General features: G+C 44.3%; 1 protein-coding gene across 1 annotated transcript in view; it reads left to right on the top strand.

Annotated features, from left to right (window-relative positions):
* Window positions 1-27,099, top strand: part of BTBD8 (BTB domain containing 8) — a 176,843-nt gene that overhangs the window by 64,555 nt on the left and 85,189 nt on the right. Inside the window, exon 7 of the mRNA XM_082265597.1 lies at window positions 6,067-6,163. Within this exon, the coding sequence (XP_082121723.1) occupies window positions 6,067-6,163 (97 nt within the window). The remainder of the gene's footprint in view (window positions 1-6,066; window positions 6,164-27,099) is intronic.

Genomic DNA, 27,099 nt, shown 5'->3' with positions numbered 1-27,099 from the left:
GACTGACCCTGCGAGTTAAACGTCTCGCTGAAACGCCAATGACCATGAGTCACGGCGTCCGTATTGGTCGACAGCCCTCCCACCCCGGTGGAGAGGGGTACTGTCAGGAGTTGGCGCCCGCCTGGTTCCGGTATGGTGAGTAGTATTTTCCCCCTGACGGGTTTGTGGTGAACGCGGGCCCCTCTCTGAAATGGTAAGGATGGGTCTCCCCTCTATCCTATAACATGTCACAGGTCCCCCTATTTGAGTGTGATTTTTGTGAACAAGTAACCAGGAGGCTTGGTTTGGGAGCTGACAATCTAATGTCATTTCAAAACTGTAAAGATGACTGAAGTCAGTGGCAGTACTAGAATATTACTGTGGTAGCATAAGGTATCTTACCTGTCAGAGGTGTTCACAGGGCGATGTCTATGCATGTATAACTGCAGTCCAGATCGCATTCCTCCAGCAAGGGCAGGCACGGACCGCATGCGGCCCACCAGAGTCCGGTACCGCCCGCCAGGCTGATCACCATCCAGGGTGAAGTTTGGGAGGCCGATGCACTCCCACAGGCTGCTAGGCCGTATACAGCATCCCGCAGGCCGCTGCTAAGCCGCCGCTATCCTAACAGGCCGCCGCCATTTTCTTGCAGAGCACACGAGGCTGCCATATTGGCGTAGCCTCGTGTCTCCAACATGGGGACGGCCATGTTTGAGGTGACCAAACACCTCATGGAGCCAGGGGGAGGCGCCGGTAGGCGTGTTAAGGGGCGGAGCCGCCTCCTTTACCCAGGAAATAGGGCCAAAGACTTCCTGTCTGTAACAGGACAGCACTGAGCAAGCTGATGAAAACTTCTGTGCATCAGTGTTGAGCCTTGGGGTCTCTCTCTCTCTCTCTGTGGGGTCCAAACGGGTAACACTGAGGGGCGCTGTTGCGACTGGGGGACACAAAAAAAAAAAAGTTTTTTACTTTGTCATTTTTTGTCGCTGGCAAGTGTCTTGTATAATCATTGACCCTGCCGCATAGGTATCCCCACCTGATCCCCTCAAGGTGGCCGCAGGACCCTCCAGTACCCCACTTGTTTTTAATGCATTATCGGCAGTTTTGGAGTCTTTGGTATCCCGGGTGGAGGTGGCCTGTCAGGGACGGGGGTCAAGAAGCGACCCCCGCCTACCCCTATTGTTTATCTGATACTTCAGATATGGATTCGGAGCTGGTCAATGCAGCTGCAGGTCCCTCTTATGGGGCTGTTGTCTCAGGTAATGTCTCCTCAGCAGTGAGGAGAACGTTTCTGCCTCAGCCATAGCACAAGAGTGGTGGATGCACTAGTTGTGTCCGTCCGGGAAACCTTTGGTCTTGAGGTTATACCGGCAGAGGTAGCTGAGACTGAAATTCCTTTTTGGTACTTGTTAGCCTACCAAAAGGGCGAAGGATTTTCCTTTACCCAAATGGGGTAGTTTTGAAACGAACCCCTGTTATTTCCTAACGCATGGCTAGGCGCTATCCGTTTGAGGAATCCCTCTTTAAAGGATAGACGGTACCACCTGCTGTCTTTCCACAGACTGTTAGGTTAAAGAGGACCTCGTAGCCAACGAGGACCTTCCCTTTCTGCTCATAAGGAGTTGTTCGTTCCGCGAGGGCGGGCGATAAGGCGAAACCCTCCAAAGCCCCTTTAGAGGGGTTTCAAAGGGCGCTGGTCGGCTAAACAAAAAGTCCGGCTCAGCCAAGCCTGAAAAATACAGCCTGATGCGCCCCTACCCATCTCTGGAGTGGGGGGACGTCTTCACCGGTTTCCGGATCCATGGCTTGCCGGAACCCCAGACTAAGGGGTTCGCGAGGTCATACGGTCAGGATACAGGATCGAGTTTCGATCACTTCCACCGGTGCGATTCTTCCCTGCTAACATTTAACGGTTTCAGGGGTTCTATTCGAACCTTTTCACAATGCCCAGGAAAGAGGGCAAGGTGCGTCCAATTTCTGGACTTGGGGAAAAATAGAGTCCATCCGAACAGTGGTGGCCTCCCTGCATCAGGGGGATTCCTGGCGTCCATAGACATTTAGGATGCCTATATTTATATCCCCATCATCGCAGGACATCTGGGTTTTTCTTCGTTTTCCCACATCCCTGGTTCCCACCAGGAGACTGAACTATCTGGGCCTAAGGTTGGATACATCCTGGGCAAGAGGTTTTCTCCTTGCGGAGAAACTCCAGAAGGTTCAGTCAACGATTCGGATGTTGCTGTCCGTCAATTGGCTGGGACGGATGGTGGCCTTCTTAGAGGCAGTACCGTATACCCAGTCTCATACCCGAATTCTCCTGAAAGAGATACTTTTCTTATGGAATCAGAATTCCGATTTCCTGGACAATCAGATCCGGTTGGGCGAGCGGACCAGGGAGCCTCCGATGCTCAACCAGGGGAAGTCATTCCTTCCGATAGTATCCAGGTTACCAATAGGGTATCGGAACTGAGAGCGATCAGATTTTGTCTGATTTACTGGACCGAGCAGCTCTAGAGCAGCCCGATTCGGATCCAATCGCACTATGCCACGGTCGTGACTTATGTCAAGAAAGGGGCACTTAGAATGTCCTGGTGGCCATCGAAACGACTAGCATCTTTCGTTGGACGGAACGGTTTGTTCCGGATCTCCCCACATTGTTCACTCCGGGGGTGGGAAATCGGCAGGCAGATTATTTCAGCCGTCAGATTCTGGATCAAGGGGTATGGCCTCTTCATCCAGAGGTATCTCACTAGCTGTCCCTTCATTGGGGCACCCCGGATGTGGATCTGTTGGCACCTTGGCTCAACAGGAAGGTGCGGAGGTTTGTAGCTCGCACCCGCGATCTTCTAGCGGACGCAGCAGAAACGCTGATTGCCCCGTGGGGGCAGTATCAGCTACGGCACGCCTTCCATCCTCTCAAGTTACTGCGGGAACTTCTTCGCAGGATAGAGGTGGAGGGAATTCCAGTTATTCTGGAAATTCCGGACTGACCTCGTCGAGCCTGGTACGCCGACTTGGTGAGGCTAGTCGCGGACGCTCCTTGGAGACTTCCTCTCAGGGAGGATTTGTGGTCTCAGGGACCGATCTTCCATCTTGCTTTACAATCGCTGGCTTAATGGCCTGGCCATTGAGACCCAGGTACTGAAGGACAAGGGAGTGTCAGCTTCAGTTATTCCTACCTCTAGTTAAAGCAAGGAAAGCGACTTCCAGCACATGGAAGTCTTATATTTGCGTGGTGTGAATCTCTTGGATTTCCCCCACATACCTATTCGGTGATCCGAATCTTGGTCTTTCTGCAACAAGGGGTTGAGCAGAAATTGTCCTTGAGCACTATCAAGGGTCAGGTTTCAGCGTTAGCAATCTTCTTTCAGAAACCTTTGGCTAATCATTCCTTGGTGCGGAATTTCATCCAAGGGGTGCGACATCTGGCTCCGCCAGTGCGTGCACCCTTACCGCCTGGGATCTTAATTTAGTGTTGTCAGTTCTTCAGAAACTTCTCTTTGAAGATATTAGGGAGATTCCCTAGCTTACGTTATCCCAGAAGGTGGCCTTCTTGGTGGCCATTACTTCTGCACGCAGGGTGTCAGAACTGGCCGCATTATCTTGTCGTTCCCCATTTCTGGTGGTTCATAGGGATAAGGTGGTTCTTCTTCCGAATCCATCCTTCCTTCCTAAAGTGGTTTTCAGAGTTTTCATCTGAATAAAAATATTGTTACCTTCCCCGTGTCCTAAGACTAGCCATCCTTGGGAGTTGCATTACACTACTTGGATGGGGTTCAGAAGGATACACTTGACTACTACGAACTTGTTTTCGGAAGACGGACTCACTTTTTGTGATCACGGATAGCCCTTGAAGGGGGTTGCCTGTGTCTGCCGCGACCATATCTAGATGGATCAGTCAGACGGTGGTACAGGCTTATTCTATTAAGGGTCGGAATCCTCCGTTCCCTGTTAAGGCGCACTCTACTCGGGCGACTAGTGTCTCCTGGGTCTTCGGCCATCAGGCGTCAGCGATCCAGGTTTTCGAGGCGATGACTTGATTGTCGGTTCATACCTTTACAACATTTTATAAAGTTGATGTGATGGCATCGTCAGATGCCTCTTTTGGCCACAAGGTTCTGCAGGCCGCAATCTGAGGAGACTGTTGGTCTACCTCAAGGGTTTGTTGGGGGTTTCACTTAGGTCTCATCTTTTTGCTCGATGAGTCCTTGATGCTTCTGGTTGGCTCCGGTTGGGCCTTCTGGATTTTGATTTCTGTCATCCCACCCCTCATTTGTGGTACTGCTTTGGGACGTCCCGAGTTGTTATTAATCAACGAGGACTACGTCTGTCAATGAGCGACAGAGAAAAATGGATTTTTGTAAAATCTTACCGTAAATTCCTTTTCTCTTAAGCTCATTGACAGACGTAGTACCCGCCCCTCTGTTTTGAGTTGGGTTGGGTTAAATTCTCTAAACACTGCTTTGTGACATAACTGATTTGCTGTAGCAGGAAGTGAGAGGATATACCCTCTGGGACTGCCCCTAGGGTGTGGCCAGAACGTTTTCTTTCCTGTCTAGTCCTACTCCTGTAGAGGGCAGCATAACCCGAGTTGTTATTAATCAACGAGGACTACGTCTGTCAATGAGCTTAAGAGAAAAGGATTTTACGGTAAGATTTTACAAAAATCCATTTTTTTCACATTTTTTATATGAAATTCCCCCCCAAAAAAGTGTAAAAATCAAAATTTATTAACATTTTAGGCCAATTTGTTTTCTGCTACATATTTTTGGTAAAAAAAAATCGCAATAAGCGTATTTTGATTGGTTTGCGCAAAAGTTATCGCAGCTACTAACTACGGGAAATTTATGTCATTTTTTATTGCTGTGGTTTTTTTTTTTTTTTAACTAGTAATGGCGATCTGCGATTTTTTTTTTTTTGCGGGACTGCGACATTGCGGCGGACAGATCGGACCCTTGACTGACATTTTTGACACTTTTGGGGGTACCAGTGACATAAATATGCACTGTTACAGTAAAAATGACACTGACAGGGAAGGGGTTAACTTTTATTGGTGATCAAGGGGTTAATGTATGCCTGGTGCTTACTAACGTGTGTGGGGGGAGGGGACTGAGTGGCACAGATCGCAGGTTCAGCTATGCTGAATCCTGCAATCTGTCCCTGCCTGTCACTTAGGAGATCCGCCCGCTTTGTGTACAGAAGCGGGCGGATTTCCACACTCAATCCCCGACGATCGGGGAAGAGCAGCGGTGATCACCGCCTCTCTTCCCCTGGCCTGACTCCCGCTGTGACTGAATACAGCGGGAGCGAGCCTCCGGCGGCGCACCGCCCGCACGGGAAGGAGTCCAGCGACGTAGGTCTACGTCGCTGGACGATAACGAGCCACTTTGCCGCAGTACGGTCAACGTGACCGGTCGGCAAGTGGTTAAAGAAAAAAAGGAGACCCATACTCTCTTAATCCTCATCTTGCCAGATTCTGGATTAGAACCTTCACCTTAATACGCACAGTAACTGAGGTAGACATTCCCAGAAACCCCAAAATAATATCTCTTTTCAAAAAGTTGGACATTAAACTGTTAGCTTACATTATCCTGGCAACTAGAATCGCCATGACTAGATGTTGGAACCAGTCATCAATCTTGGTTTACTATGTTAAACATAAACTGAATAATGTTCAACGATAAACTTTTGTGTACCTTCACCAATACCCAGTCCCCATGGCTTCGATATCTTGAAAGGGTGTAGTGCGATTTGGAGTCCCCACTTACAGGACCTTAACCTTTTTTTGGCGACCATGTTAATTCCTACCCTCTTGTGTTTTGAATTTTATTGTCACTTGGTATACATAAGAAAACACATTGTTTAACTGTGTCATTTTATTTGATTTTTATATGTTAAGCTACTTCAGTCCACATGCGATTAACCATTTCTGACTCTAAGCTTATTGTTTTGTTATGATGAACTGTTGTATTACTACTGTAGATAATATCCAAATGCCTGACCTGTTTTTACTCCTGGCCTAACTAAGGGAGTTCTTTTGTTACTTCAAAAAGATTGAAATTAAACTACATCCTAATTTTCTTACAGTCAGATTCTCTCTATCGCTGACATGTATGGAATGGAAGGTTTGAAAGAAGTTGCTGTCTATGTTCTAAAGAGAGACTACTGCAAATTCTTTATCAAGGTACTTGTGCTGTAAATTTAGATGAACTTTACCTATTATTCAAATCAGGCAAAGGTGATCTCCAGTTGTTGTGGATTAACAGGTTCTAGGATAAGGTAGCCAAATGTCCCCATTTTGTTAGGCCAGTCTCATGTTGTGTGAGGGGGAAAAAGATGCTCATGGGAGACACCAGGTAGAGTTTGCAGTGCGCAAGCTCAAACTCGTCACACTGTCAAAGCAGCAGCAACTCTGAAGGGAACATGCAGACCTACCCAGATGGGCAGTTTTGGATTGACACTTTAGCAGTGTGATGAGGTGAAGCCTGCACACTGCAAACTTTACACCACCTAGTGGCTCTCTGGGAAGATGCTGCAATTTGAGTTACTGCTGACCTCTTTAGTTTAAAGAAAAAAAAATGGGGTTTTCAGTTCAATTTTTCAATAATTATAAAAAGAAACTTTACAAATTTCAAACTCCTTTTTAAAACCCCCTTATTCCCCAATCATTCCTTCAAGCCCCCACCCCCCCCCCTTTAATTTGTATCCTTCTATTCCTATATAGCACTCCCTCACCTACGTCTCTGTATGTAATTACCGATCCCCCTGATCCGTCCATATTTCTATATAGTCACTAGTCTTCTTAAAATCTGTCCATTTATTAGAAAATCTGTTTACTTGTTCGTTCATCTCGGCTACTCATATATTCCATATCATATATATCCTCAACTCTGCGACACCACTCTCTTACAGTAGGGCTATCTGTCTCTATTTTTTTGGGATTGTCCCATTTGCTGCATTTAACAGGTTTGGGGTGATTGTATTTCTTTACTGCTTTAAATAACCACCTGTTTTATGAAATAGACATGTCTATGGGTCGTTCGAGATATTCACACCTGTAATTTTTCTGATAAAATTTTGTACCTTCAACCAGCATTCCCGAATCTTAGGGCATTCCCACCAGATATGAAGCATTGTGACTTGCACCTTACATCCCCTCCAACACAAGTTCAATTTCTCTGGCTGACATTTATGTGCTTTTACCCTTGTACTATACCAGGGATCTCCAAACTACGGCCCTCCAGATGTTCTGGAACTACACGTCCCATGAGGCATTGAAAAACTTTGACAGACATGACTAGGCATGATGGGAATTGTAGTTGCTGAACAACTGGAGGGCCATAGTTTGAAGACCCCTGTCCTATACCATCTCGATAAACATTTGTAATTCATTTAGATGGTATTCACATCTGTAGCAGTGCAGTGTGTACGGCTCTTCACTTTGTGCGCTTTTAAGTGTAATGCTATTTCTTTTTCCCAAGTTACTATGTATGGAGTTTTTCTCATACCCGCCATCTCAGTTAATACTTTGTGTATCTGAGACAGAATGTTTTATTTTTGCTAATGGATTACAGAGCTTTTCCATGGAATTCAGCTCTTTTTCTGTTCTAATAGGCTGGGGTAAGGATCCTACAAAATATTTTAATTGTAAATATCTCCATTCATTCAACAACATATCCCCTCCAATTTTAAGTTTGTGATATGTCCTAATCTTTCCATTAAGTGTTGTATCTTTTAGCTGCAAATTTTTTACCCAATTATCAAATTGTTTTTTAAATCCTGGTGCAAAATATTTTGTGCCATCTAGTGATAATAACGGAGAGTTGTATTCCCATTTGGCTTTTCTATGAATCATATCCCAAGTTTTGTATACAACTCGCCTCATTTCATGTCTATCTTCGTGTATTTCCCTAAACTTTGATGGAATCCATATATTCCTATCCAGTTGTGTTCCACTTAACGTGGTTTCAATCTTGACCCATCTTTTATTGTTATTTTTTTTTTTGTCCACTCGATCATATGTAAAATCACAGCTGCCGTGTAATATCTTATTATATCTGGTGCTGCTAAATCCCCCTGTGATTTATCTCTACTGACAGCCGCATACTGCACTCTTGCCAGATGAAATTTAACAACATTGTTCTTCCTTTTTTAAAATAAGCTGGTGGAATGGCAGTTGGTAACATTTGAAATCTATATAGTATTTTGGGGGGTATTTTTATCTTAAATATATTTATGCTCCCCAACCATGAGAGTGGGCGGCACGACATTTATTTGATGTCTGATTATATCTCATTTAACATGGGTATATCGTATTTAGCTTGATACAGGTTTTCCAATTATGGAGTTAAATTTATCCCTAGATATTTTAAATTTGATTTTGCTCAAGTAAATGGGAATTCCCTCTGCAATGCTTGCTCTTCATTTTTATTTAACCCAGTGTTCAGGATTTCAGACTTTTTTGGGTTTATCTTAAAGTTTGGCAATTCCCCATATCTCTTGAACTCAATAACATTTGGAAGAGTAATTCTTGGTTTTTTAATAAAAAACAAAATATCATCTGCATATTCTGCAATTTTATGTTCTTGCTGCCTGACCTTCACTCCCCTTATAGCTATATCATTCCTTATAGTCGCCAGTAATGGTTCCGATGACAAAACGAACAGGGGTGAGAGAGGACATCCCTGGATTGTCCCGTTGCACAATTCAAACTAGGATGATAGGTTGCCATTCACTTTTACCAATGCTGGTGGGTTCTGATACAGTGCTCCTATCCACTGAGTCATCCTTGGACCAAATACCCAAATCCTTTATTGTTTCGACCATGAACTCCCAGTCCACCCTGTCAAATGTTTTCTCAGCATCAATTGACAGCAGGATGGCTGGAACATCCCGGTCACTAGACTTATGTAATAGCAGTTGGGTTCTTTTCCGATTTATCTTTTCCTTCTCTTCCTGTAATAATGTGGTTTTTTTTTTTTTTTTGGGATGTTTTATAGCAAAAGCAGAAAAATATTGGGGTTTTTCAGTCATTTTTTTTTTTTTTTTTCATTTTAATCGCAAAAATCAAACCCAGTAATGGTCAAATATCACCAAAAGCTTAATTTTGTGTGAAAAAAAATGACGGTATATAAATTTGATTGAGAACAGTGTTGCAAAACCACGCAATGGCCAGTAAAAGTAACGCAGTGCTAGGTAGCAAAAATGTCCTGGTCATGAAGGGGGTAAAATCAGTGTTTTATTTTTAGATGAATAAAAATAATAGATCATAGCTATTTAAAATATGTGTTTCTTAAAACTATAAGCTAATGCTGTTAATTTTACATAGGAAGCATAAGTACACCCTCAAACAATTAGAAGCATGCTTCCAACTTTTGCTCATTTTACTTTCCACTTTTTCAGGACCCTTTTGAAGTAGCAACTGCTCTGCCAAAGTTAGAATTGCCTTTTTTTTTTTTACATTAAATGTATCCAAAAGAAATGCTCTCCTTTTTTTTAAAAAGACTTATTTTAGTGTTTGCTGATAAGTTACTTATGAGAGCACTGCTGTTTCTTATTTCCTGTATCCAACCGTATTACTCCATTTTTACATTTTTTGGGTCAGAGGTCCCAGAAGGTTGTCTGGCCGTTCAGGATACGCAGTGTGACTCGTGGCGGAGTCCAATACGACCCTTGATGGTCCCAAGACACTTTGCTGTCTGATATCGCCCCCCCCCCCCTCCCCAGCCTATGGCGAACTGGTGGATCGGTTGGTCCAGAGCCTGCAGTTTGTCTGCGATGCATCTTAGGTGTGGTGCTTAGGTGTATTTTTTGGCTGAAGTGTAGGTCTGCGGATCACACCTCCAAAACGACCCTGACTCCATTGCCTTTTCAGGGCGAGCGCCTGTTCGAAGCTACCTTGGATGACGTTATTCAGAGTCTGATGGGGGGGTAAGAGTACCTACCTTCCACTGGGAAAGGAAAGATGTCTTGCCGGTTGCGTGGGACTTCCTTTTTAGCCCACGAGAAGTTTTTTTTTGTCCCCCAGGGACTTAAGAAAAAAGTTAAAAGCCTCTTCTAAAGGTTCCTAGCGGCCTTGATCTGGCAATTAAGCAGCAGGCTTCTTCAGACGTGGGGGACGTCTTCGCTGGGTCCTGGGCCGTGGCCTTGCTCGGTCAGTGACCAGGGGGTCCACGTGGTAGTTGTATCCGGTTCTTGTCCTTTTTGAAAAGGTTCCTTCCTTCCAGTGTGCACCTGCCCCTGGATCGACTGCAAGCTCTGTTGTGGGCAGGGCAAAACTTGTTGTCCCCGGGTGTGTTCGTTCCTGTTCCAGTGTAAAAAAAAAAACCCAAAAATGTTCTTTTTATACTTTTTCATGGTTCCCAGGAAGGAGGGCAAGTTTGTCCGATTCTGGACCTCAGTGGCATTCCTGCATGAAGGGATTTCCCTGGCTTCTTAGATGTAAGGATGCCTATCTTCACATTCCTATTTGCACCCGGCATCGGTGTTCCTCCGCTTGCTTGGAGTAAGGAGCACTATGAGTTTGTGGCATAACCCTTTGGTCTAGCCTCCATTCCTCGGTTCTTCATGAACGTGTTGGCCCCGGTCTTAGCGTTGAGGCGTCAGTGAGGGATTGCTGTGCTGGGGTACCTGGACGACCTCCTCTTGCGAACAGAGTCTTTGTCAGCTCTGAAGTCTGCCCTGGTTCCGACCAGGAGATTGGGTTATCTGGGGCTGACTCTGATTCAGCTCTAGAAAGAGTGTTCCTTTCTCTGAAGCAGTTGCAGAAGTTGCGTTCTGCCATTCAAATGTTGCTAGCCCACAAGTGGTCGTCCCTTCGGGTGTGTATACGAATGTTGGGCTTAATGGTGTCCACCTTCATGGTGGTTACCGTCTGAACAGTTCTACATGAGACTCCTTCAAAAGGAGATGCTGGTCAATGGGACAAGTATCCCAAGTCGCAGGACTATGTGATTGGTGTGTGTCGGGCAACAAGAGTTCTCTGGTCTGGTGGCTGTGCTCTCCGACCTTGATACAGGGCAAGTCCTTTCTCCCCTTGTACTGGACATGGGTCACGACAGATGCCAATCTGTCCAAGTGGGGAGGGGTCCTGGGGCTGTACTCGGCCCAGGGCTATTAGAGGTTGAAATTGAGTCCAGATTGCTCATCAATGTCTTGGAACTTCGAATTATCAGGCTTGCCTGGATCGAAGCAGCTCCAAGGACTCCGGCCTGGGTTCAATCAGGCAAGGCCGTGGCTTTTGTGAATCACCAGGGTGGCACGAAGAGTGTGTTGGAAATCATAGAGGTAGCCGTCATTCTTCGGGGTCAGAACGGTTTGTTCCAGCCATCTCTGCTGTGCATAATTTCCGGCAACAGAATGTCCGGACGTGTTTCATTTAGATATGTCGGTGGTGGGGCACCCCCGAGGTGGATCTGTTGGGCCGTGAGATCCTGTGGCAGATGCCATGGACGCTTTGGGAACTCCATGGAGCAAGTGCCATCTGTTTTATGCCCTCCCTCAACTCCAGCTTCTTCGCGATTTCTACGTAGGGGCCATTCTGTCCACTAAAGGCTTCCTCTCATGGACGATCAGTTGTGTCAGGGGCCGATCTTCCATCCTGTTTGGCAGTCGCTGGCCTTGCTGTAGAGAGCCAGGTACTGAACTGGCTCTGTGTTTTCAGACCATTTTGAAGTCGAGGAAATCTATCATTTTTTAGTTGAGAAAATCTACAACTCGAAAACCAGAAACTGGTTTTGAAGGCAATGCAAGGCCAAGTGTCTGCTTTGCAGTCTTTTTTTTTCAGAGACCTTTGGCTTCCTATTAACTGGTGCATATATGCCTTCAGGGGGTCGTATTTTTACTCCGCCTCTAATTTCTCCTCTGCCACCGTGGGATTTGAACCTGGTTCTGTTGGTTCTTCAAAAACCTCCCTTTGAAAACGTACGGGAGATCCCTTTCCTTACGCTGTCACATGAAGAGTTTTTTTTTTTTTTGGTGGCTATTACCTCTGCTCGCAGGGTGTTGGAGTTGGCGGATTTGCCTTGTCGTTCTTCCTATCTGGTGGTTCACTGGGATAAGGTGGTCCTGCAACCACGGCCATCGTTCCTCCTGAAGGTTGCCTCTGATTTCCATTTGAATCAGGACATTGTTCCGCCATCCTTGTGTCCCTGTCTGCCTCATTCCAGGGTATTTGCCTTGTATACTCTGGATGTTGTTCACGCATTCGGGTCTATTTGGTAGCCATTGAGTCCATTCAGAGGTCAGAATTGCTCTTTGGGAGTACGGACTGGCCGTGAAAGGGGCTCCTGCTTCTTCTGCTACCATTTCCAGATGGATCAGATTGATGGTGACCGTGCTTCACTTATGGGTCGGGTTCTCCCTTCCTTGTGATGGCACATTCTACTAGGGCACTTAGTGCTTCTTGGGCCTTCTATGATCAGGCATCAGTGGTGCAGGTGTGTACGGCGCCACTTGGTCGTCGGTGCATGCTTTTTCCAAGTTTTACATAGTGGATGTTTTGACATCTGGGGGTCCCTCCTTTTGGCCGTAATTTTTTTGCGGGCTGTGATTTAGAGGGTCTTTTTTTATTTTTATTTTTCCCTCTTGAGGGTGTATTTCAGGTTGGGCTCCTGTTCTAGTTGAGATACTATTACCTGGATTGGCTTGTGTTTAGCCTTGGTTTTTTTTTATGCTTGTTTGGCACTGCTGTGGTGAATAATATGGAGCTGTGTCAATGAACGGAAGAGAAAATAGGATTTTTGTACTCCCCGTAAAATCCTTTTCTCTGAGTTCATTGACACACAGCACCCACCCCTCTCAGGAGTTTTTATGCTTCTTGTAATGCTTGTTACAAAATGTAGTATCTCTAAGCGGAGAGGGGCATTATGCTAGCTGAGGACAGCCCACGGGCCTAAGCCAAGCTTTTGTGTTGTCTGCATAGTCCTATTCCTGTAGAGGACAGCATAACCCTATGATGAAGAATATGAAGCTGTGTCTGTCAATGAACTCAGAATAAAGGATTCTATGGTGAGTACAAAAATCCTATTTTTTGGGGGGGGGGGATACTCCCAAAGGGAAATCACATCTAAAGGAATGCAGACCCTGACACTTTCCTCATTAGAGCCCAGCAGCTTTTCATTCAGAATAACAAAAGGGTATGACTCTGCAACAAAGTTTGCAAAAATCTCTACAATGTGCATAGATCACCCAAAGGTGAATGCTTTCTCTCCCCCCCCCCCCCAACAAAAGTGGAGTTACTCTTTAAGTTGTCAGCATTTTTTTTCAACAAATATTTTGTGTTGTATTGGCTTTGGTGAGTGTTGAAAGGTTAGCACAGAGCCGACCAGGTTCACCCTTCTGATTGACGCTAGGGATTTTATTCTATGCCACTTTTGTAAAATTCATTTGTCTCTATCAACTGTGTGACAGCAGTGACATTTTTAGAAGCGCTGTGTAAAAGAACAACATCTGCCGTGATGAACTGTGAGAAATGTAACCAACGGTGGCAACTCTGCTGTCAGGTGATTGTGTCTGTAGAAACCTTTTTTTTTTTTTTGCTTCAAAGTATAGCATACTTTGTTAAAAGTTGTTCTGTCAACAGCTAGAAGTACGCTATAGAAGTACGAACGGTGTTAAAGCTCCAATGACATTTCATGATTCTGCTGTGTACAAAGGCATTACCTCTAATGCTTATTCTAAGTCTGCATTTCTGCTGTATGGTGCATTCATAAAGTATTCAGTTCCCTTTTTTTCTGCCTAATCTATACTCTGTACCCTATATTGACAAAGTGAAAACAGATTTTTAGAAAGGTTTGCAAATGTATGAAAAACTGAAACCTCACATTGGCATAATTATCTGACCCTTTGCAACAAAACAGATGCTTCCCATTTCTCTTGATCATTGCCGAGATGTTTCTAAACCTTTTTTAATTGGAGTTCACGTGTGGTAAATAAAAAAAATAGATTGAACATGATTTATAAAGGCACACACCTTGTTTACAGGTAAAAAAAAAATGTGCAATTATTATTTTAAGAAGTCTGCAGAACATTGCACTCACAATCAACAGATCCCGGGTGCAATGTACAGCTCCTGCAGACTCTCAGGATAGCTATCTGCCTCTACCTTATACAGTCTAGCAGTTACCTGAGAGCAGGAAGATCATTGGACTACAAAGAGGCTCACCTGCGCCCTTCGCAGCTCATTGAGAACTACAAGCCATCAGCCACAATGGCTGACAGTACTTGTAGGCATTCATCACAGGAAACACTGAATAAATGACAGGGCCATATGGGTGGAGCCCTGCAAGGCCACACTGTGTTCAAATAGTGACAGCGGGTGCAGAGAGAAGATCAGCAGCTCGCGGTGACAGGGAGAGGGAGATCGGGGGGGGGGGGGTGGAGCGGAGGCTGCAGGTGCTGCAACATGTTGCACATTCCACCCTAAAAATGAGTGGAACATGTAACATGTTCCAAATGTGAACTTCTCCTTAAAACCCAAAAGGAAACATTTATTATATTATAGCTTACCAATTCTTACATGTAATGGCTGTATTAGTAAAATTTTTTAGGCTTTCTTCTATTTTCATTTGGTTATGCAGCCAGCAAGTCTGTTTTTCAGCAGAAAAGCTTTCTTGCAGTTACAGGTACGAGACATTGTTTAACACTGGCAGGGGTGCTTACAATGATCATTTTATTTTATGTAAAACCCTTATCCGAAAAGGGGGAAAAAACTGCTGTAACTGCTTATAAAGTATTCGCTGGCGTTCAGCTTCAATTTGCTACTGGATTTAAATCTACTAGTACTTCCAACACTCCCCTCACCTTGGAATGACAGTGTTGCTGCACAATTCTGCCCCCCTGTACTCCTTCACCCAGAGTGTATAATACAGGAGGTGTGTTACTGGCTATATCACCTGGGGAAAGCAGAGGGAAAATGCAAATAAATAAATAAAAACAATGCAGCCACCAAATTTAATGATTGGTAAGCTGCAATTTATTACATTTTTGGTATAATACCACTGTAATTGAGTCGAAGTTGCAGTGCATTATATGCATAATGTTGAAATGGTTGGAAGAATGTGGCAGTGTGGCCTAGGTATACTGCTGGTACCAGGGAATAGGTAAGAATGTTTCAAGGATTTTTGAACTTCTATTTTTTTTTTTTTTTAGGCCCCTTTCAAACTTGTGCGACCTAAAAGTCACGCAATTTTGACTGGATTTGAAGCAATGTCTATTGAAGCAATGTCTATGGACCTCAAAATGCATCAAAGTAGGACCAAAGTATTGCAGGGGCTAATTTGAAAGTCGTTGCAACCTTAAGTTGCACAGATATGAACGGTACTCCTTGGAAATCATGGAGTATGACTTGTCATGTGACTTTGCAGTCCCCAAGTTGCAGGACAAAGTTGCACAAGGGTGAAAGGGTCGTTATGGCCACTTCCCTTCCCACATAGTTCTTGTAATGAATACTGCTCAACTAACATGCAAGCATGCAACTCCTCAGCAATCTTCATTGTGTATCTCTATGAAGGTTCTTCTTTATCCAGGTTGTGGAATAACTAGTAGTAGTAGTAGTTAGTCACGTTCAACCGGAGTTGTTCTGTAATTTTGAAGACCTTTTGTAGCTTTTCCAAGCCACTTCTTCATTTCCAATGAGTTTCAGGAAAGTATCCCAGCAAAACTGTTATTTCTCTTCCGTTCATTGACAGACACAGCTCCCTATTCTTCATCGTAGGGTTATGCTGCCCTCTACAGGAGTAGGACTAGGCAGACAACACAAAAGCTTGGCTACGCCCTGTGGGATGATCTCAGCTAGTAAAATCCTCCTCTCTGCTGGCCCACGAGTTAAACGTCTCACAAGGTTGCATGCGACAGGGTCTCGGCCTGAGTTGCAGCGTTCCTTCTGGCCAACAGCTCCCCCACTTCAGTGGTGGGGATGTTTCTGTCTTTTCTGTCTTGGGAGTGTTACCCGCACGCTTCCCTGGAATAGTAAGGGCCCCCTCCTCCCCTACCCTGGATATGGTTCCCAGGGGTGGTTGCCCCCCCCCCTTTCCCTTTCGCCCCCCCCCCCCTTTCCTTGCCAAATCCAGCTTTTTTTGACAATTGTGCCTATATGTACTGGGTGCATCCAATACGACCTTGATGGTCCAAGTACGCTTTGCTGTCCGATATCCCTTTAAGGAGTCGCTTCTAAGGAAGTGGATGGTCCCCTATTTCCAGGTTGACTAAGACAACCATGTTTCCGGTGGTTGAATCACTTAGGCCTGTTACATGTTTACTATGGCTGGTGCCTTATTGGGGCCTGGTTTGACCTCTGCTCTGGTGTCTCAGACACTGACGGGGTGGACAATGCTTTTGCGTCTGACCATGGGGGGACGACTGATTTTCCCCCCACTTATGGTGAACTGGCGGATTGGTTGGTCCAGGGTCTGCAGTTTGTCTTCGATGCATCTTTGGATGCAGTTCCCGTGGGGCTCTAATCTATCTGTCTTAGCAGTGGTGATTAGGCGTACTTTGTGGCTAAAGTGTAGTGTCTGTTGATCACACCTCCGAAACGGCCCTTGCTGAATTGCCTTTTCGGGGCGAGCACCTGTTTGAGGCTACCCTGGATGACATTATTATTAGTCTGTACCTTCCTTCCACTGGGAATGGGGGGGGGGGGTGTGACTTCCTTTTCAACCCATGAGAAGTTTTTTTTTTTGTCCCCCAGGGACTTAGGAAAAAGGTTAAACACTTCTTTAAAAGGTTTCTAGTGGCCTTGATCTTGTAATCAGGGAGCAGGCTTCTTCAGACCTGCTGACAATGCCCTTTCGACATTAAGGTTTGCCCCCATCCGTGTCTTACGTGGGGGGACGTCTTTGCTGGTTCTGGGGCCGTGGTCTTGCCGGGTCAGTGACCAGGGGGTCCACCTAGTGGTTTTATCCGGTTCTGGTCCTTTGAAAAGGTTCTTTCCTTCCATTGTGCACCTGCCTCCGGATCAGCTGCAAGCTCTGTTGTGGGCAGGGCAGAACTTGTTGTACCAAGGTGTGTTCGTCCCTGTTCCGGTATCAAACGTTTTTCGGGGGCTATATTTTTATACCCTTTCAGGGTTCCCAGGAAGGAGGGCAAGTTTGTCCAATTCTGGACCTTAGTGGTGTCCCTGCATCAAGGGATTTCCCTGTCGTCTTAGATGTCAGGATACCTATCTTCACATTCCTACTTGCACCCGGCATCAGCGTTCCTCCTACCCTTTACCCTTTGGTCTAGCCTCAGTTCTTAACGAACGTGTTGGCCCTGGTCTTAGTGTTGCGGCATCAGTGAGGGATTGCTGTGCTGGGGTACCTGGATGACCTCCTCTTGTGAACGAAGTCTCCGTCAGCACTGATGGCCAGTGTGGATATTACTCTCTAGATTTTGCTGGAGATCGGGTGGTTTTGGATTTTTCAGAAGTCTGCCCTGGTTCTGACCAGGAGATTGGATTATCTGGGGCTGACTCTGGAAAGAGTGTTCCTTTCTCTGAAGCAGTTGCAGAAGTTGCGTTCTGCCATTTAACTGTTGCTAGCCCAGAAGTGGTCGTCCCTTTGGGCGTGTATGTGAGTGTTAGGCCTGATGATGTCCACCTACGTGACGGTTACACAGTTCTACATGAAACTCCTTCAAAAGGAGATGCTGGTCAATGGAACAAGTACTCCAAGTTGCTGAACTATGTGATTGGTGTGTGTCAGGCGACAAGCGTTCTCTGGCCTGGTGGCTGTGCTCCACGACCTTGAAGTCCTTTTCTCCCCTTGTACTGGACATTGGTCACGACAGATGCCAGTCTGTCCGGGTGGGGAGGGGTCCTGGGGCTGTACTCGGCTCAGGGCTGTTGGACGTTGAAATTGAGTCCAGATTGCTCATCAATATCTTGGAAATTCGAACAATCAGGCTTGCCTGGATCGGAGCAGCTCCAGGAGATCCCAGTGTGGATTAAGTCGGGCAAAGCCATGGCCGTGGCTTCTGTGAATCACCAGGGTGGCAAAAAGAGTGTGTTGGCGGTCCTGGAGGTGTCTGGCACTCTCTGGGGGCAGAACGTTTCGTTCCCGCCGTCTCTGCTGTGCATAATTTCCAGCATGGAATGTTAGTGGGCAGATCACTTCAGTCAGACATTGGACCAGGGGGTCTGATCCCTTCATCCAGACAGGTTTCATTCGATATGTTGGTGGTGGGACACCCCCAAAGTGGATCTGTTGGGTTGCGAGACCCTCTGGCAGACACCACGGACCCTTTGGGGGCTCCATGGAGCAGGTGCCATCTGTTTTACGCCCTCTCTCCGCTTCAGCATCTTCCGCAACTTCTACGCAGGATCGAGGCTGGTGGGATTCCGGCCATTCTGTCCCCTGGAGGCTTCCTCTCAAGGACGATCTGTTGTGTCAGGGGCCGAACTTCTATCCTGTTTTTCAGTCGCTGGCCTTGACAGCCTGGCTTTTGCGAGCCAGGTGCTGAACTGGCTCTGGGTTTTCCAACCATTTTGAAGGCGAGGCAATCTACATGTAGAAGGCGTACATTTCCTGATGTGAGGTTCAAGGATTCCCTCCTCATTCCTTTTTGGTGGCTCAGTTTCTGGCCTTTCTTCAACGGGGTGTTGATCAGAAACTGGTTTTGAGGGCCGTGCAAGGCCAAGTGTCTGCTTTTGCAGTCCTTTTTTTTTTTTTTTTTTCAAAGACCTTTTGGCTTTCCATTAACTGGTGCATATTTGCCTTCAGGGGGTCATTTTCTTACTCCACCTGTAAGTTCTCCTCTGCCACCGTGGGATTTGAACCTGGTTCTGTGGGTTCTTCAAAAACTTCAGTTTGAAAATGTATGGGTGATCCCCTTCTTTAAGCTGTCACATAAGGTGGTTTATTGGTGGCTTTTACCTCTGCTCGTAGGGTGTCAGAGTTAGCAGCTTTGTCTTGTCCTCCCTATCTGGTGGTTCACGAGGATAAGGTGGTCATGCCACTGTCATTCCTCCTGAAGGTTGTCTCTGATTTCCATTTGAATGAGGACATTGTGCTGCCATCCTTGTGTCCAAGGCCGGCTCAATCCAGGGTATTTGCCTTGTATACTCTGAATGTTGTTCGAGCTAATTGGATCTATTTGGTAGCCATTGAGTCCTTTTCGGAGGTCAGATTCGCTCTTTGGGAGTACAGACAGGCCACGGAAGGGGCTCCTGTTTCCTCTACTACCATTTCCAGATGGATCAGACTGACGGTGACCTGTGCTTCATTTATGGGTTGGGTTCCCCCTTCCCTGTGACGGCACATTCTACTAGAGCACTTGGTGCTTCTTGGGCCTTCTGTGATCGGGCGTCAGTGGCGCAGGTGTGTACAACGGCCACTTGGACGTTGGTGCGTACTTTTTCCACGTTTTACATGATGAATGTTTTGGCATCTGTGGTTGCCTCCTTTTGGCTGCAAAAATTTTGTGGGCTGCGATTTAGAGGGTCTTTTATTTTTGTTTGTTTTTTTTCCCCCTTCTTGAGGGTGTATTTCAGGTTGGGATCCTGTTCGTTGAACCACCATTACCTGGATTGGCTTGTGTTTAGCATTGGATTTGTTATGCCCACCCCTCATGTTTTTGGCACTGCTTTGGGACGCCCCTATGGTGAAGAATATGGAGCTGTCTGTCAATGAATGGAAGAGAAAATAGGATTTTTGTACTCGGCGTAAAACCCTTTTCTCTGAGTTCATTGACAGACACAGCACCCACCCCTCTCAGAAGTTTAGGCTTCTGTTACTGCTTGTTACAAAACTGAGTATCTTTAAGCCGAGAAGGGGACTATACTAGCTGAGGACCGCCCACGGGGCATAGCCAAGCTTTTGTGTTGTCTGCTTAGTCCTACTCCTGTAGAGGGCAGCATAATCCTGTGATGAAGAATATGCAGCTGTGTCAGTCAATGAACCTCCGAGAAAAGGATTTTACGGTGAGTACAAAAATCTTTTTTTTTTTTTTAAATTTTGGAGTAATGGAGGATTATAACCCTTGTAATTTTTTTTTTTTTTGCCAACTGTGTCCCACTGGGGAGATCTTCCTTGCTTCCTGTCCCACAGCTAAAACAGGAAGTTAGAGGAAATCCCCAAAAGTGAGGATCTCTGGTTGTCACTTTAAATACTCCCCAGTGGAAAAACCCAACATTTGGGATTTTCTTTTTCTCTCTATTTCTGTAACAGTAAACATGACCACGGGGGCACAGACAGCAATAAAAACCCAACAGGGGTTCTAGTCCCTCTAGAAGAGTTAACTTTTCATGTTAACCTGAGGATTCGTTGCTAGGGCCACCTAGCAACCAATCATCCGCTGATTAACTTCCAAAGTTAACTAAAGCAGCTCCGCCCTCCATCCTTCACTGTACTGCCTCTCACTCCGCTCTATTAAAAGGAGAATGGTGGAAGCAGGGGGGAAGCAATGGCTCAGTCCTGTTCATGATCTATCCCTGTCGGCTTCCCGCGATCGAACGGTAGATTGCAATAGACTGGTTTCTAACCCCGGCCATACAGTATATAGATGCTGCCAGCCCAATATTCAGTCTCCTTATACCTACACCTTTATTGCAATACTTTAGAACAATAATAAGAATATAAACCAATCCCACAAATAATTTTCAGAGTTCCAGTGCATCCTATCCACTTTTCTAAGCATTAATACTTTCTAGGGTCTTTTTCACACGGGCTGCCAGCTGGGGATAAAAACAGGTGGGTAAGCTGCATTTTTACCACACATATACAAGTGGACATGAACACTAAAGGGGTCTGTACATGTGCTGTGGCCACAGCAAATTTAACTAGATTTACTAAGTTTGACTGGTAGCACTGCTTTGGCTCATGGGTGCAGCACGGTATTTCAATACAATATTCCCCTTAGGAACGCATTGAGGAGACAGCGGGAATTAACTACCGAACATCTAGAATCAGCTTCTCTACCTTCCTCTTAAAATTCACCATAGAATCCTTTTCACGGGGTGGTAGAGTCTGCCAACTGTGTGACAGTTGCTGATCCAGAACAAGCATGTAAATCTGGTATGATGTCCTCACTCTGATTGTGGTCACTGGCCTAAGGTAAAAAAAAAAAAATTAAAGGGTCAACATGACTGCCAGACAAATATAATTTTCAAAAAGTGATATGCAATGTTGGCTCTGTGTTGCTCTTTATACAGGTTTTTTTCCCCCAATGGCAGACTTGAAGCTGAATCTAGGCAGATTCAAAAGATTTATATTAATGCAGCTGTGTAATTAATAAAACACCATAACATTTATTTTTACATGCAAGCAGTGCAAGTAACTGAATATTACCTGGTATCCTATATAGTTCCTTTTAAAACAGCTCATGAATGAATGTCTGCTTTAAATTGAATCTGTGGACAGGGGGGGCACATAAAGTGCTTGTACTTCATAAACCAAAAAGGAGCTTTAAAACAAGCCCTCCCTGGCCTCTGTAGATGCAGACTTTCTGGAACAGTTTGTCCCGTGAGTGAGATGAGCTGCTGAGAAACAGACTGGAACTTTTGTTTTAAAATGTTTTAAAATGTGAGGATAAATTGCTCCACAGTACCTGCAGCTTAGTGAGGGCTTTTTTAAAGCTTATTTGCTGCTCGTTGGTATATAAAAGTTTGATTGTTCATAGCCAGGCCACAGATTCATTTTATTCAAAGATCAGAAGGATGCAAAGGAAAGGGTTTTCTGACTAGAAGGCCTCATGCACACAGGGCGTTTAAAAAAAAGAGCTGCAAAGCCAGTTCTGACGCCAGGAAAAAAAGCAGCTTTAAAACTTTCTTTTAGAAGTGTTTTGTATTGGCGTTAACTCTCGTTTTAGCCATGTTTAGCAGCGTTAGCATATAGCAGCCTTTCTCTGCCCTCTTTTTTTATTTTCCAACCTCAAATTCAACTACTACAGCTTAAAAACATCTGACGTGGCCTGACGCTGTATGCAGCCTTTAGCAGCGTCAGGCGTTTTTACAGCAAAACGCTGCTGCTCGAGAATGCACTGGCCCTGGGTTTTTTTTTTTTACAGCCTAAAAATGCCTATGCCACTGGCATCTCCTACAAGACTGTGTGTGCATGAGGCTGTAGAATAACATGGAGGGGCCTTTTTTAAGCTGCAAAAAAAATAAAATGTCTGATGCTCCTAAAAGCAGCTGTAAAAACGCCCTGTATGCATCAGGCCTCAAATGCTTGTGCGGAGCATTGTGTAGTTCCTGCTACTGAGCAGGGCCTTTTTTGATTACATTTTTTTTTTTTTTTTAACTGGCTGACTGGTTCACTTTACTTTACTTTACCATTTTTTTTTCTTTTTGAATAACCTTTTTTTTTTTTTTTTTTATGTTGAGGGTTAAAAGGAATGATCTAATAATCCATAAACACAATGGTTCTTAATTCAATGCTGCTCAATACTTGACTTTTGTAATATTTATTTAAGGGAAAGCTCTTTCAAATGTGCCATTTACTACTATAATCCAGTAAAAATAGCTGGGGAAAAAAAAAAGTTCTTCTCGGTTTATACAGCAAATGGCAAAATTCAAGCCAAATATGCTTCTTTACAGTTCTGCACAATCACATTTCATTTTGGGGAGGCAGAGTTGGTAAAGCTTTAACAGATAGAATAGCTGTAGCATGGTGGCAGAGGTGCAAATCAGATGTCTTTTGGATCCCCACAGTGACAGATATGCAGGAATACAGATGTGTAAGAATTTCTATAACTTCAGGTACAGGTGATGTCATGGGTATGGGGTACATTGTCCTTTATTGTGTAAAGTGTCTTCTATACTACAATGTATAGTGGATATATAAAGCACCCCTGTTAAAATGTTGGGTTTCTGAGATGTAAAAAAATGAGACAAGGCTAAATCATTTCAGAACTTTTTCTACCTTTTTGTTACCTGTAAACTGTACAGCTCAGTTGAACAACAAACTGAAATCTTTTAGGTGGAGTGAAGTAAAAATAAAAAAAAATATAAATAATATGGTTGCATAAGTGTGCACATCCTTAAATTAATACTTTGTTGAAGCACCTTTTGATTTTATTACAGTACTTAGTACTCAGTCTTTTTGGGTATGAGTCTTTCAGCAGGGCACATCTTGACTTGGCGAGATTTGCCCACTCTTCTTTGCAAAAACACTCCAAATCTGTTAGATTGGGAGGGCATCTTCTGTGCACACCCCACAGATTTTTAATTGGATTGAGGTCTAGGCTCTTGCTGGGCCATTCCAAAACATTAATTTTCTTCTAGTGAAGCCATTCTTTTGTTGACTTGGATGTATGCTTTGGGTCGTTGTCATGCTAAAAGATTAAGTTCCTCTCTATGTTCAGCTTTGTAGCAGAAGCCTAAAGGTTTTGTGCCAATATTGACTGGTATTTGGAACTGTTCATAATTCCCTCTACCTTGACTTAGGCCCCTGTTCCAGCTGAAGAAAAACCGCCCCAAAGCATGTTGCTGCCACCAACATGCTTTACTGTGGGTATGGTGTTCTTTTGGTGATGTGGAGTGTTGTTTTTACGCCAAACGTATCTTTTGGAATTATGGCCAAAAAGTTCAACCTTGGTGTCATCAGACATTAACACATTTTCCCACATGCTTTTGGGAGACTTCAGATGGGTTTTTGCAAAATTTAGCCAAGCTCGGATGTTTTTCTTCGTAAGAAAAAGCTTCTGTCTTGCCACTCTACCCCCATAGCCCAGACATATGAAGAATATGGGCGATTGTTGTCACATGTACCACAAAGCCAGTACTTGCCATATATTCTTGCAGCTCTTTTAGCACTTGCTGACCAGCCGACGTGTATTTTTACTGTGGCAAAGTGGGGCTATTGTGCGAAACTATGTACAGGTACATCGTTTCGTTCAATAGCCACTAGATGGCGCCATCGTGCCATGATTGGCTAGCAAGGATGTCAGTCAACCATCGTGGTCACCCGCAATCATCCCCGGGAGAGACAGAATGGCGATCCGCCTATGTACACAAGGCAAATCGCCGTTCTGCAAGGGGACAAGATGGAGATTTTGTGTTCCTGCTAAGCAGGAACCCGAATCTGTCCCCCCCCATCCCCCACAGTTAATAATAATAAGCACCCCCTAGGAACACACTTAACCCTTGGATCACCCCTGATGTTAACTTCTTCCCTGCCAGTGCCACTAGTACAGTAACAGTGCATTTTTTTTTAGCACTGATCACTGTATGTGTCACTGGTCCCCAAAAAAGTGTCAGATGTCTGATTTGTCCACCGCAATGTCGCAGTCCCGCTAAAAATTGCTGATCACCTGCCATTACTAGTAAAAAAAAAAAAAAAGAAAAAAATCCATAAAAATATTGCATCTTTTGTAGACACTATTACTTTTTTGCGCGATCAATATACGCTTATTGGGATTTTCTTTTTAGCAGAATACATATTGGCCTAAATTGATGAAAAAAGTTTATTTTTTTTATTTTTTTTTTTTTTAATTGTAAATTTTTGGTTTTATAGCGCATTAAATAAAAACTGCAGTGGTGATCAAATACCACCAAAAGAAAGCTCTATTTGTGGGAAAAGGACACAAATTTTATTTGGGTACAGCGTTGCACAACCGCGCAATTGTCAGTTAAAGTAAGGCAGTGCTGTATTGCAAAAAAAACAGCCTGGTCATTAAGGGGATAAAACCCTCCGGTCCAGAAGTGGTTACTGTTGCTATAGGCCTCTTGGTTGCCTCCCTGACCAGTTTTCTTCTTGTCTTTTCATAAATTTCGGAGGGATGTCCAGTTCTTGGTAATGTTGCTGTTTCATATTTTCTCCACTTAATGATGATGGTCTTCACTGTGTTCCATGCTATATCTTATCTCTTGGAAGTTCTTTTGTACCCTTCTTCAGACTGATACCTTTTAACAATGAGATCCCTCTGATGGTTTGGAAGCTCTCTGCAGGCCATGGCTTTTGCTGTAGGATGCAACTGAGAAAATGTCTGGAGGGACCTACTAGAACAGCTGAACTGTATTTGGGGTTAATCAGAGGCACTTTAAATGACAGATGTGTACTGTGACTCCTATTTACCATGAATTTGAAAGTGATTGCTTAATTGTGAACACAGCTACAGCCCCAGTTATAAGACCCCCAACCCTCCCCCCCCCCGTAATGATATCCTGTACTGGACACATGAAAAGCTGTAGCCCGTGGCACTGTTGTTCAGTCATTATAGGTCAGCCATGACAGTCTTGCAGAACAGTTACACATTGCTGCAATGATTACCCCCTCCCTCCTGCTTTAATTCATGGAATGCATAGGTTTTATACTTCAAAAGAGGCGTTATCTCAACTCTGAGACCTCAGAAACCAGCGCTTAGGCCTGTGCAGAGCTGTTAACCACTAATTGAGTCCTGGCAGGGATGTCTGTTTCTTCTGCCCAGGCCTATCGTAAAACTATGACCAAATCCATTAAGGATACCCAGAACTAATGGGGATCATAAAAGGCAATCATAGAGCTCTGCCAAATTCAAAACTTAAATCCACACACGATTCATAAACACACAGGAACATGACACAATAATAAGTACAGTATATATTTGAATGAGAAATATTGTACTGAACAAAATAAGGTCATACATGATCACACTAGCACAAATAGGGAAGATAGCTGCCAGATATTCCCTGGGTGACCAGTTTATCTGAGCTACCATGTGTGTAGTATCCCTGGATGCAAAATGAAATGCTGAACAATAATCTATCAGTTTCAAGAATGCAACCGGTACATGTTGGAAGATATAAATAGTAGTATAAAAGGGTCTGTAAGGGAAGGACCTGTTATTGTCCTAACCCCAGGACAGCCCATGGGCACTCCGTTTTATTGGTTAGGGGCATCTGTCAACAACGCTTTGTTCCCAGAGAAAAAGGGAGATCCCCCAACTAGTTGGGAGTTCTCCTTTACCATCAAACCAGGAACATCTGTCAAGTTTGAGAACCGATAACACCTGGCTCATCAACTGAACTTTGAGAACACCCAGGACATTGACTGCAAGTTTTCTTCCTCCACAATTCTACCTTATTTTTCTATTGCTGAAATTGTCTTTCTTTAAAAGACCTTTTTCTGTAAATATTTTATGTGCGCCGACTTTGACCTTTTCATTATTAAAACCTTATTTTGAAAAGTATTAGCCTTGTCCCTAAGCTCTTAATGCACGCTAAAAAAGAACCTGTCTCATGAAGAGGTGCTACGATATACAATAAATCCTATGATCCTACCTGTCTGTGGTGAAAGGGTGTGTTTCAGACGATTATGCTTAAATCATAATTGATATTGGTAGAGATACGAGCTTCATCCTGCTTGGACCAAATGGGGTTGGTGGCTTTAAGGCCCCTTTCAAACTTGTGCGACTTGCAAAGTCACATGACAAGTCACACTCCATGATTTTTCAAGAGTACCGTTGATATCTGTGTGACTTCAAGTCACAATGACTTCAAAGTAGTCCCTGCACTACTTTGGGCCCGATTTTAATGCGTTTTGAGGTCCATAGGCATTGCTTCAAGTCCAGTCAAAATTGTGTGACTTTTAGGTCGCATAACTCTGAAAGAAAAGAAGGGGTGCCCTGGTGGGACTTTGAGTGAGGTGGATGCAAGGAATAAACATAAATGTATAATAACAAGTTTATTGAGTAAAAATCATGTAATAAATATATAATGCGTATTACAACAAACATCAATACAAAGCACAATAGGCATAATAACATGATGACAACAGTGTTGAAAAATGGATCGCATGCATAGACTCATATCTTGAGTTTGAACTCAACGTGTTTCGTGGGTCTGTATGCCCACTCATCAGGAGTATATATGAGAGTAAGCCTATCTAACAATAAATCAAATGAGTACAATGTTAATATGCATAAAGTTAGCCAGCAGGTGTGAGATTTCAACATACAGTGCCTTGTGAAAGTATTCAGCCCCCTTGAACTTTTCGACCTTTTGCCACATTTAAGGCTTCAAACATAAAGATATAAAACTGTAATTTTTTGTGAAGAATCAACAAGTGGGACACAATCGTGAAGTGGAACGAAATGTATTGGATATTTCAAACTTTTTTAACAAATAAAAAGCTGAAAAATTGGGCATGCAAAATTATTCAGCCCCCTTAAGTTAATACTTTGTAGTGCTACCTTTTGCTGCGATTACAGCTGTAAGTCGCTTGG

This window comes from Pelophylax lessonae (assembly GCF_965119305.1).
Source record: "Pelophylax lessonae genome assembly, chromosome: 8".
Lineage (NCBI taxonomy): Eukaryota > Metazoa > Chordata > Amphibia > Anura > Ranidae > Pelophylax > Pelophylax lessonae.
The sequence above is the reverse complement of the archived record's forward strand: the minus strand, read 5'-3'. Positions and strand labels throughout refer to the sequence as shown.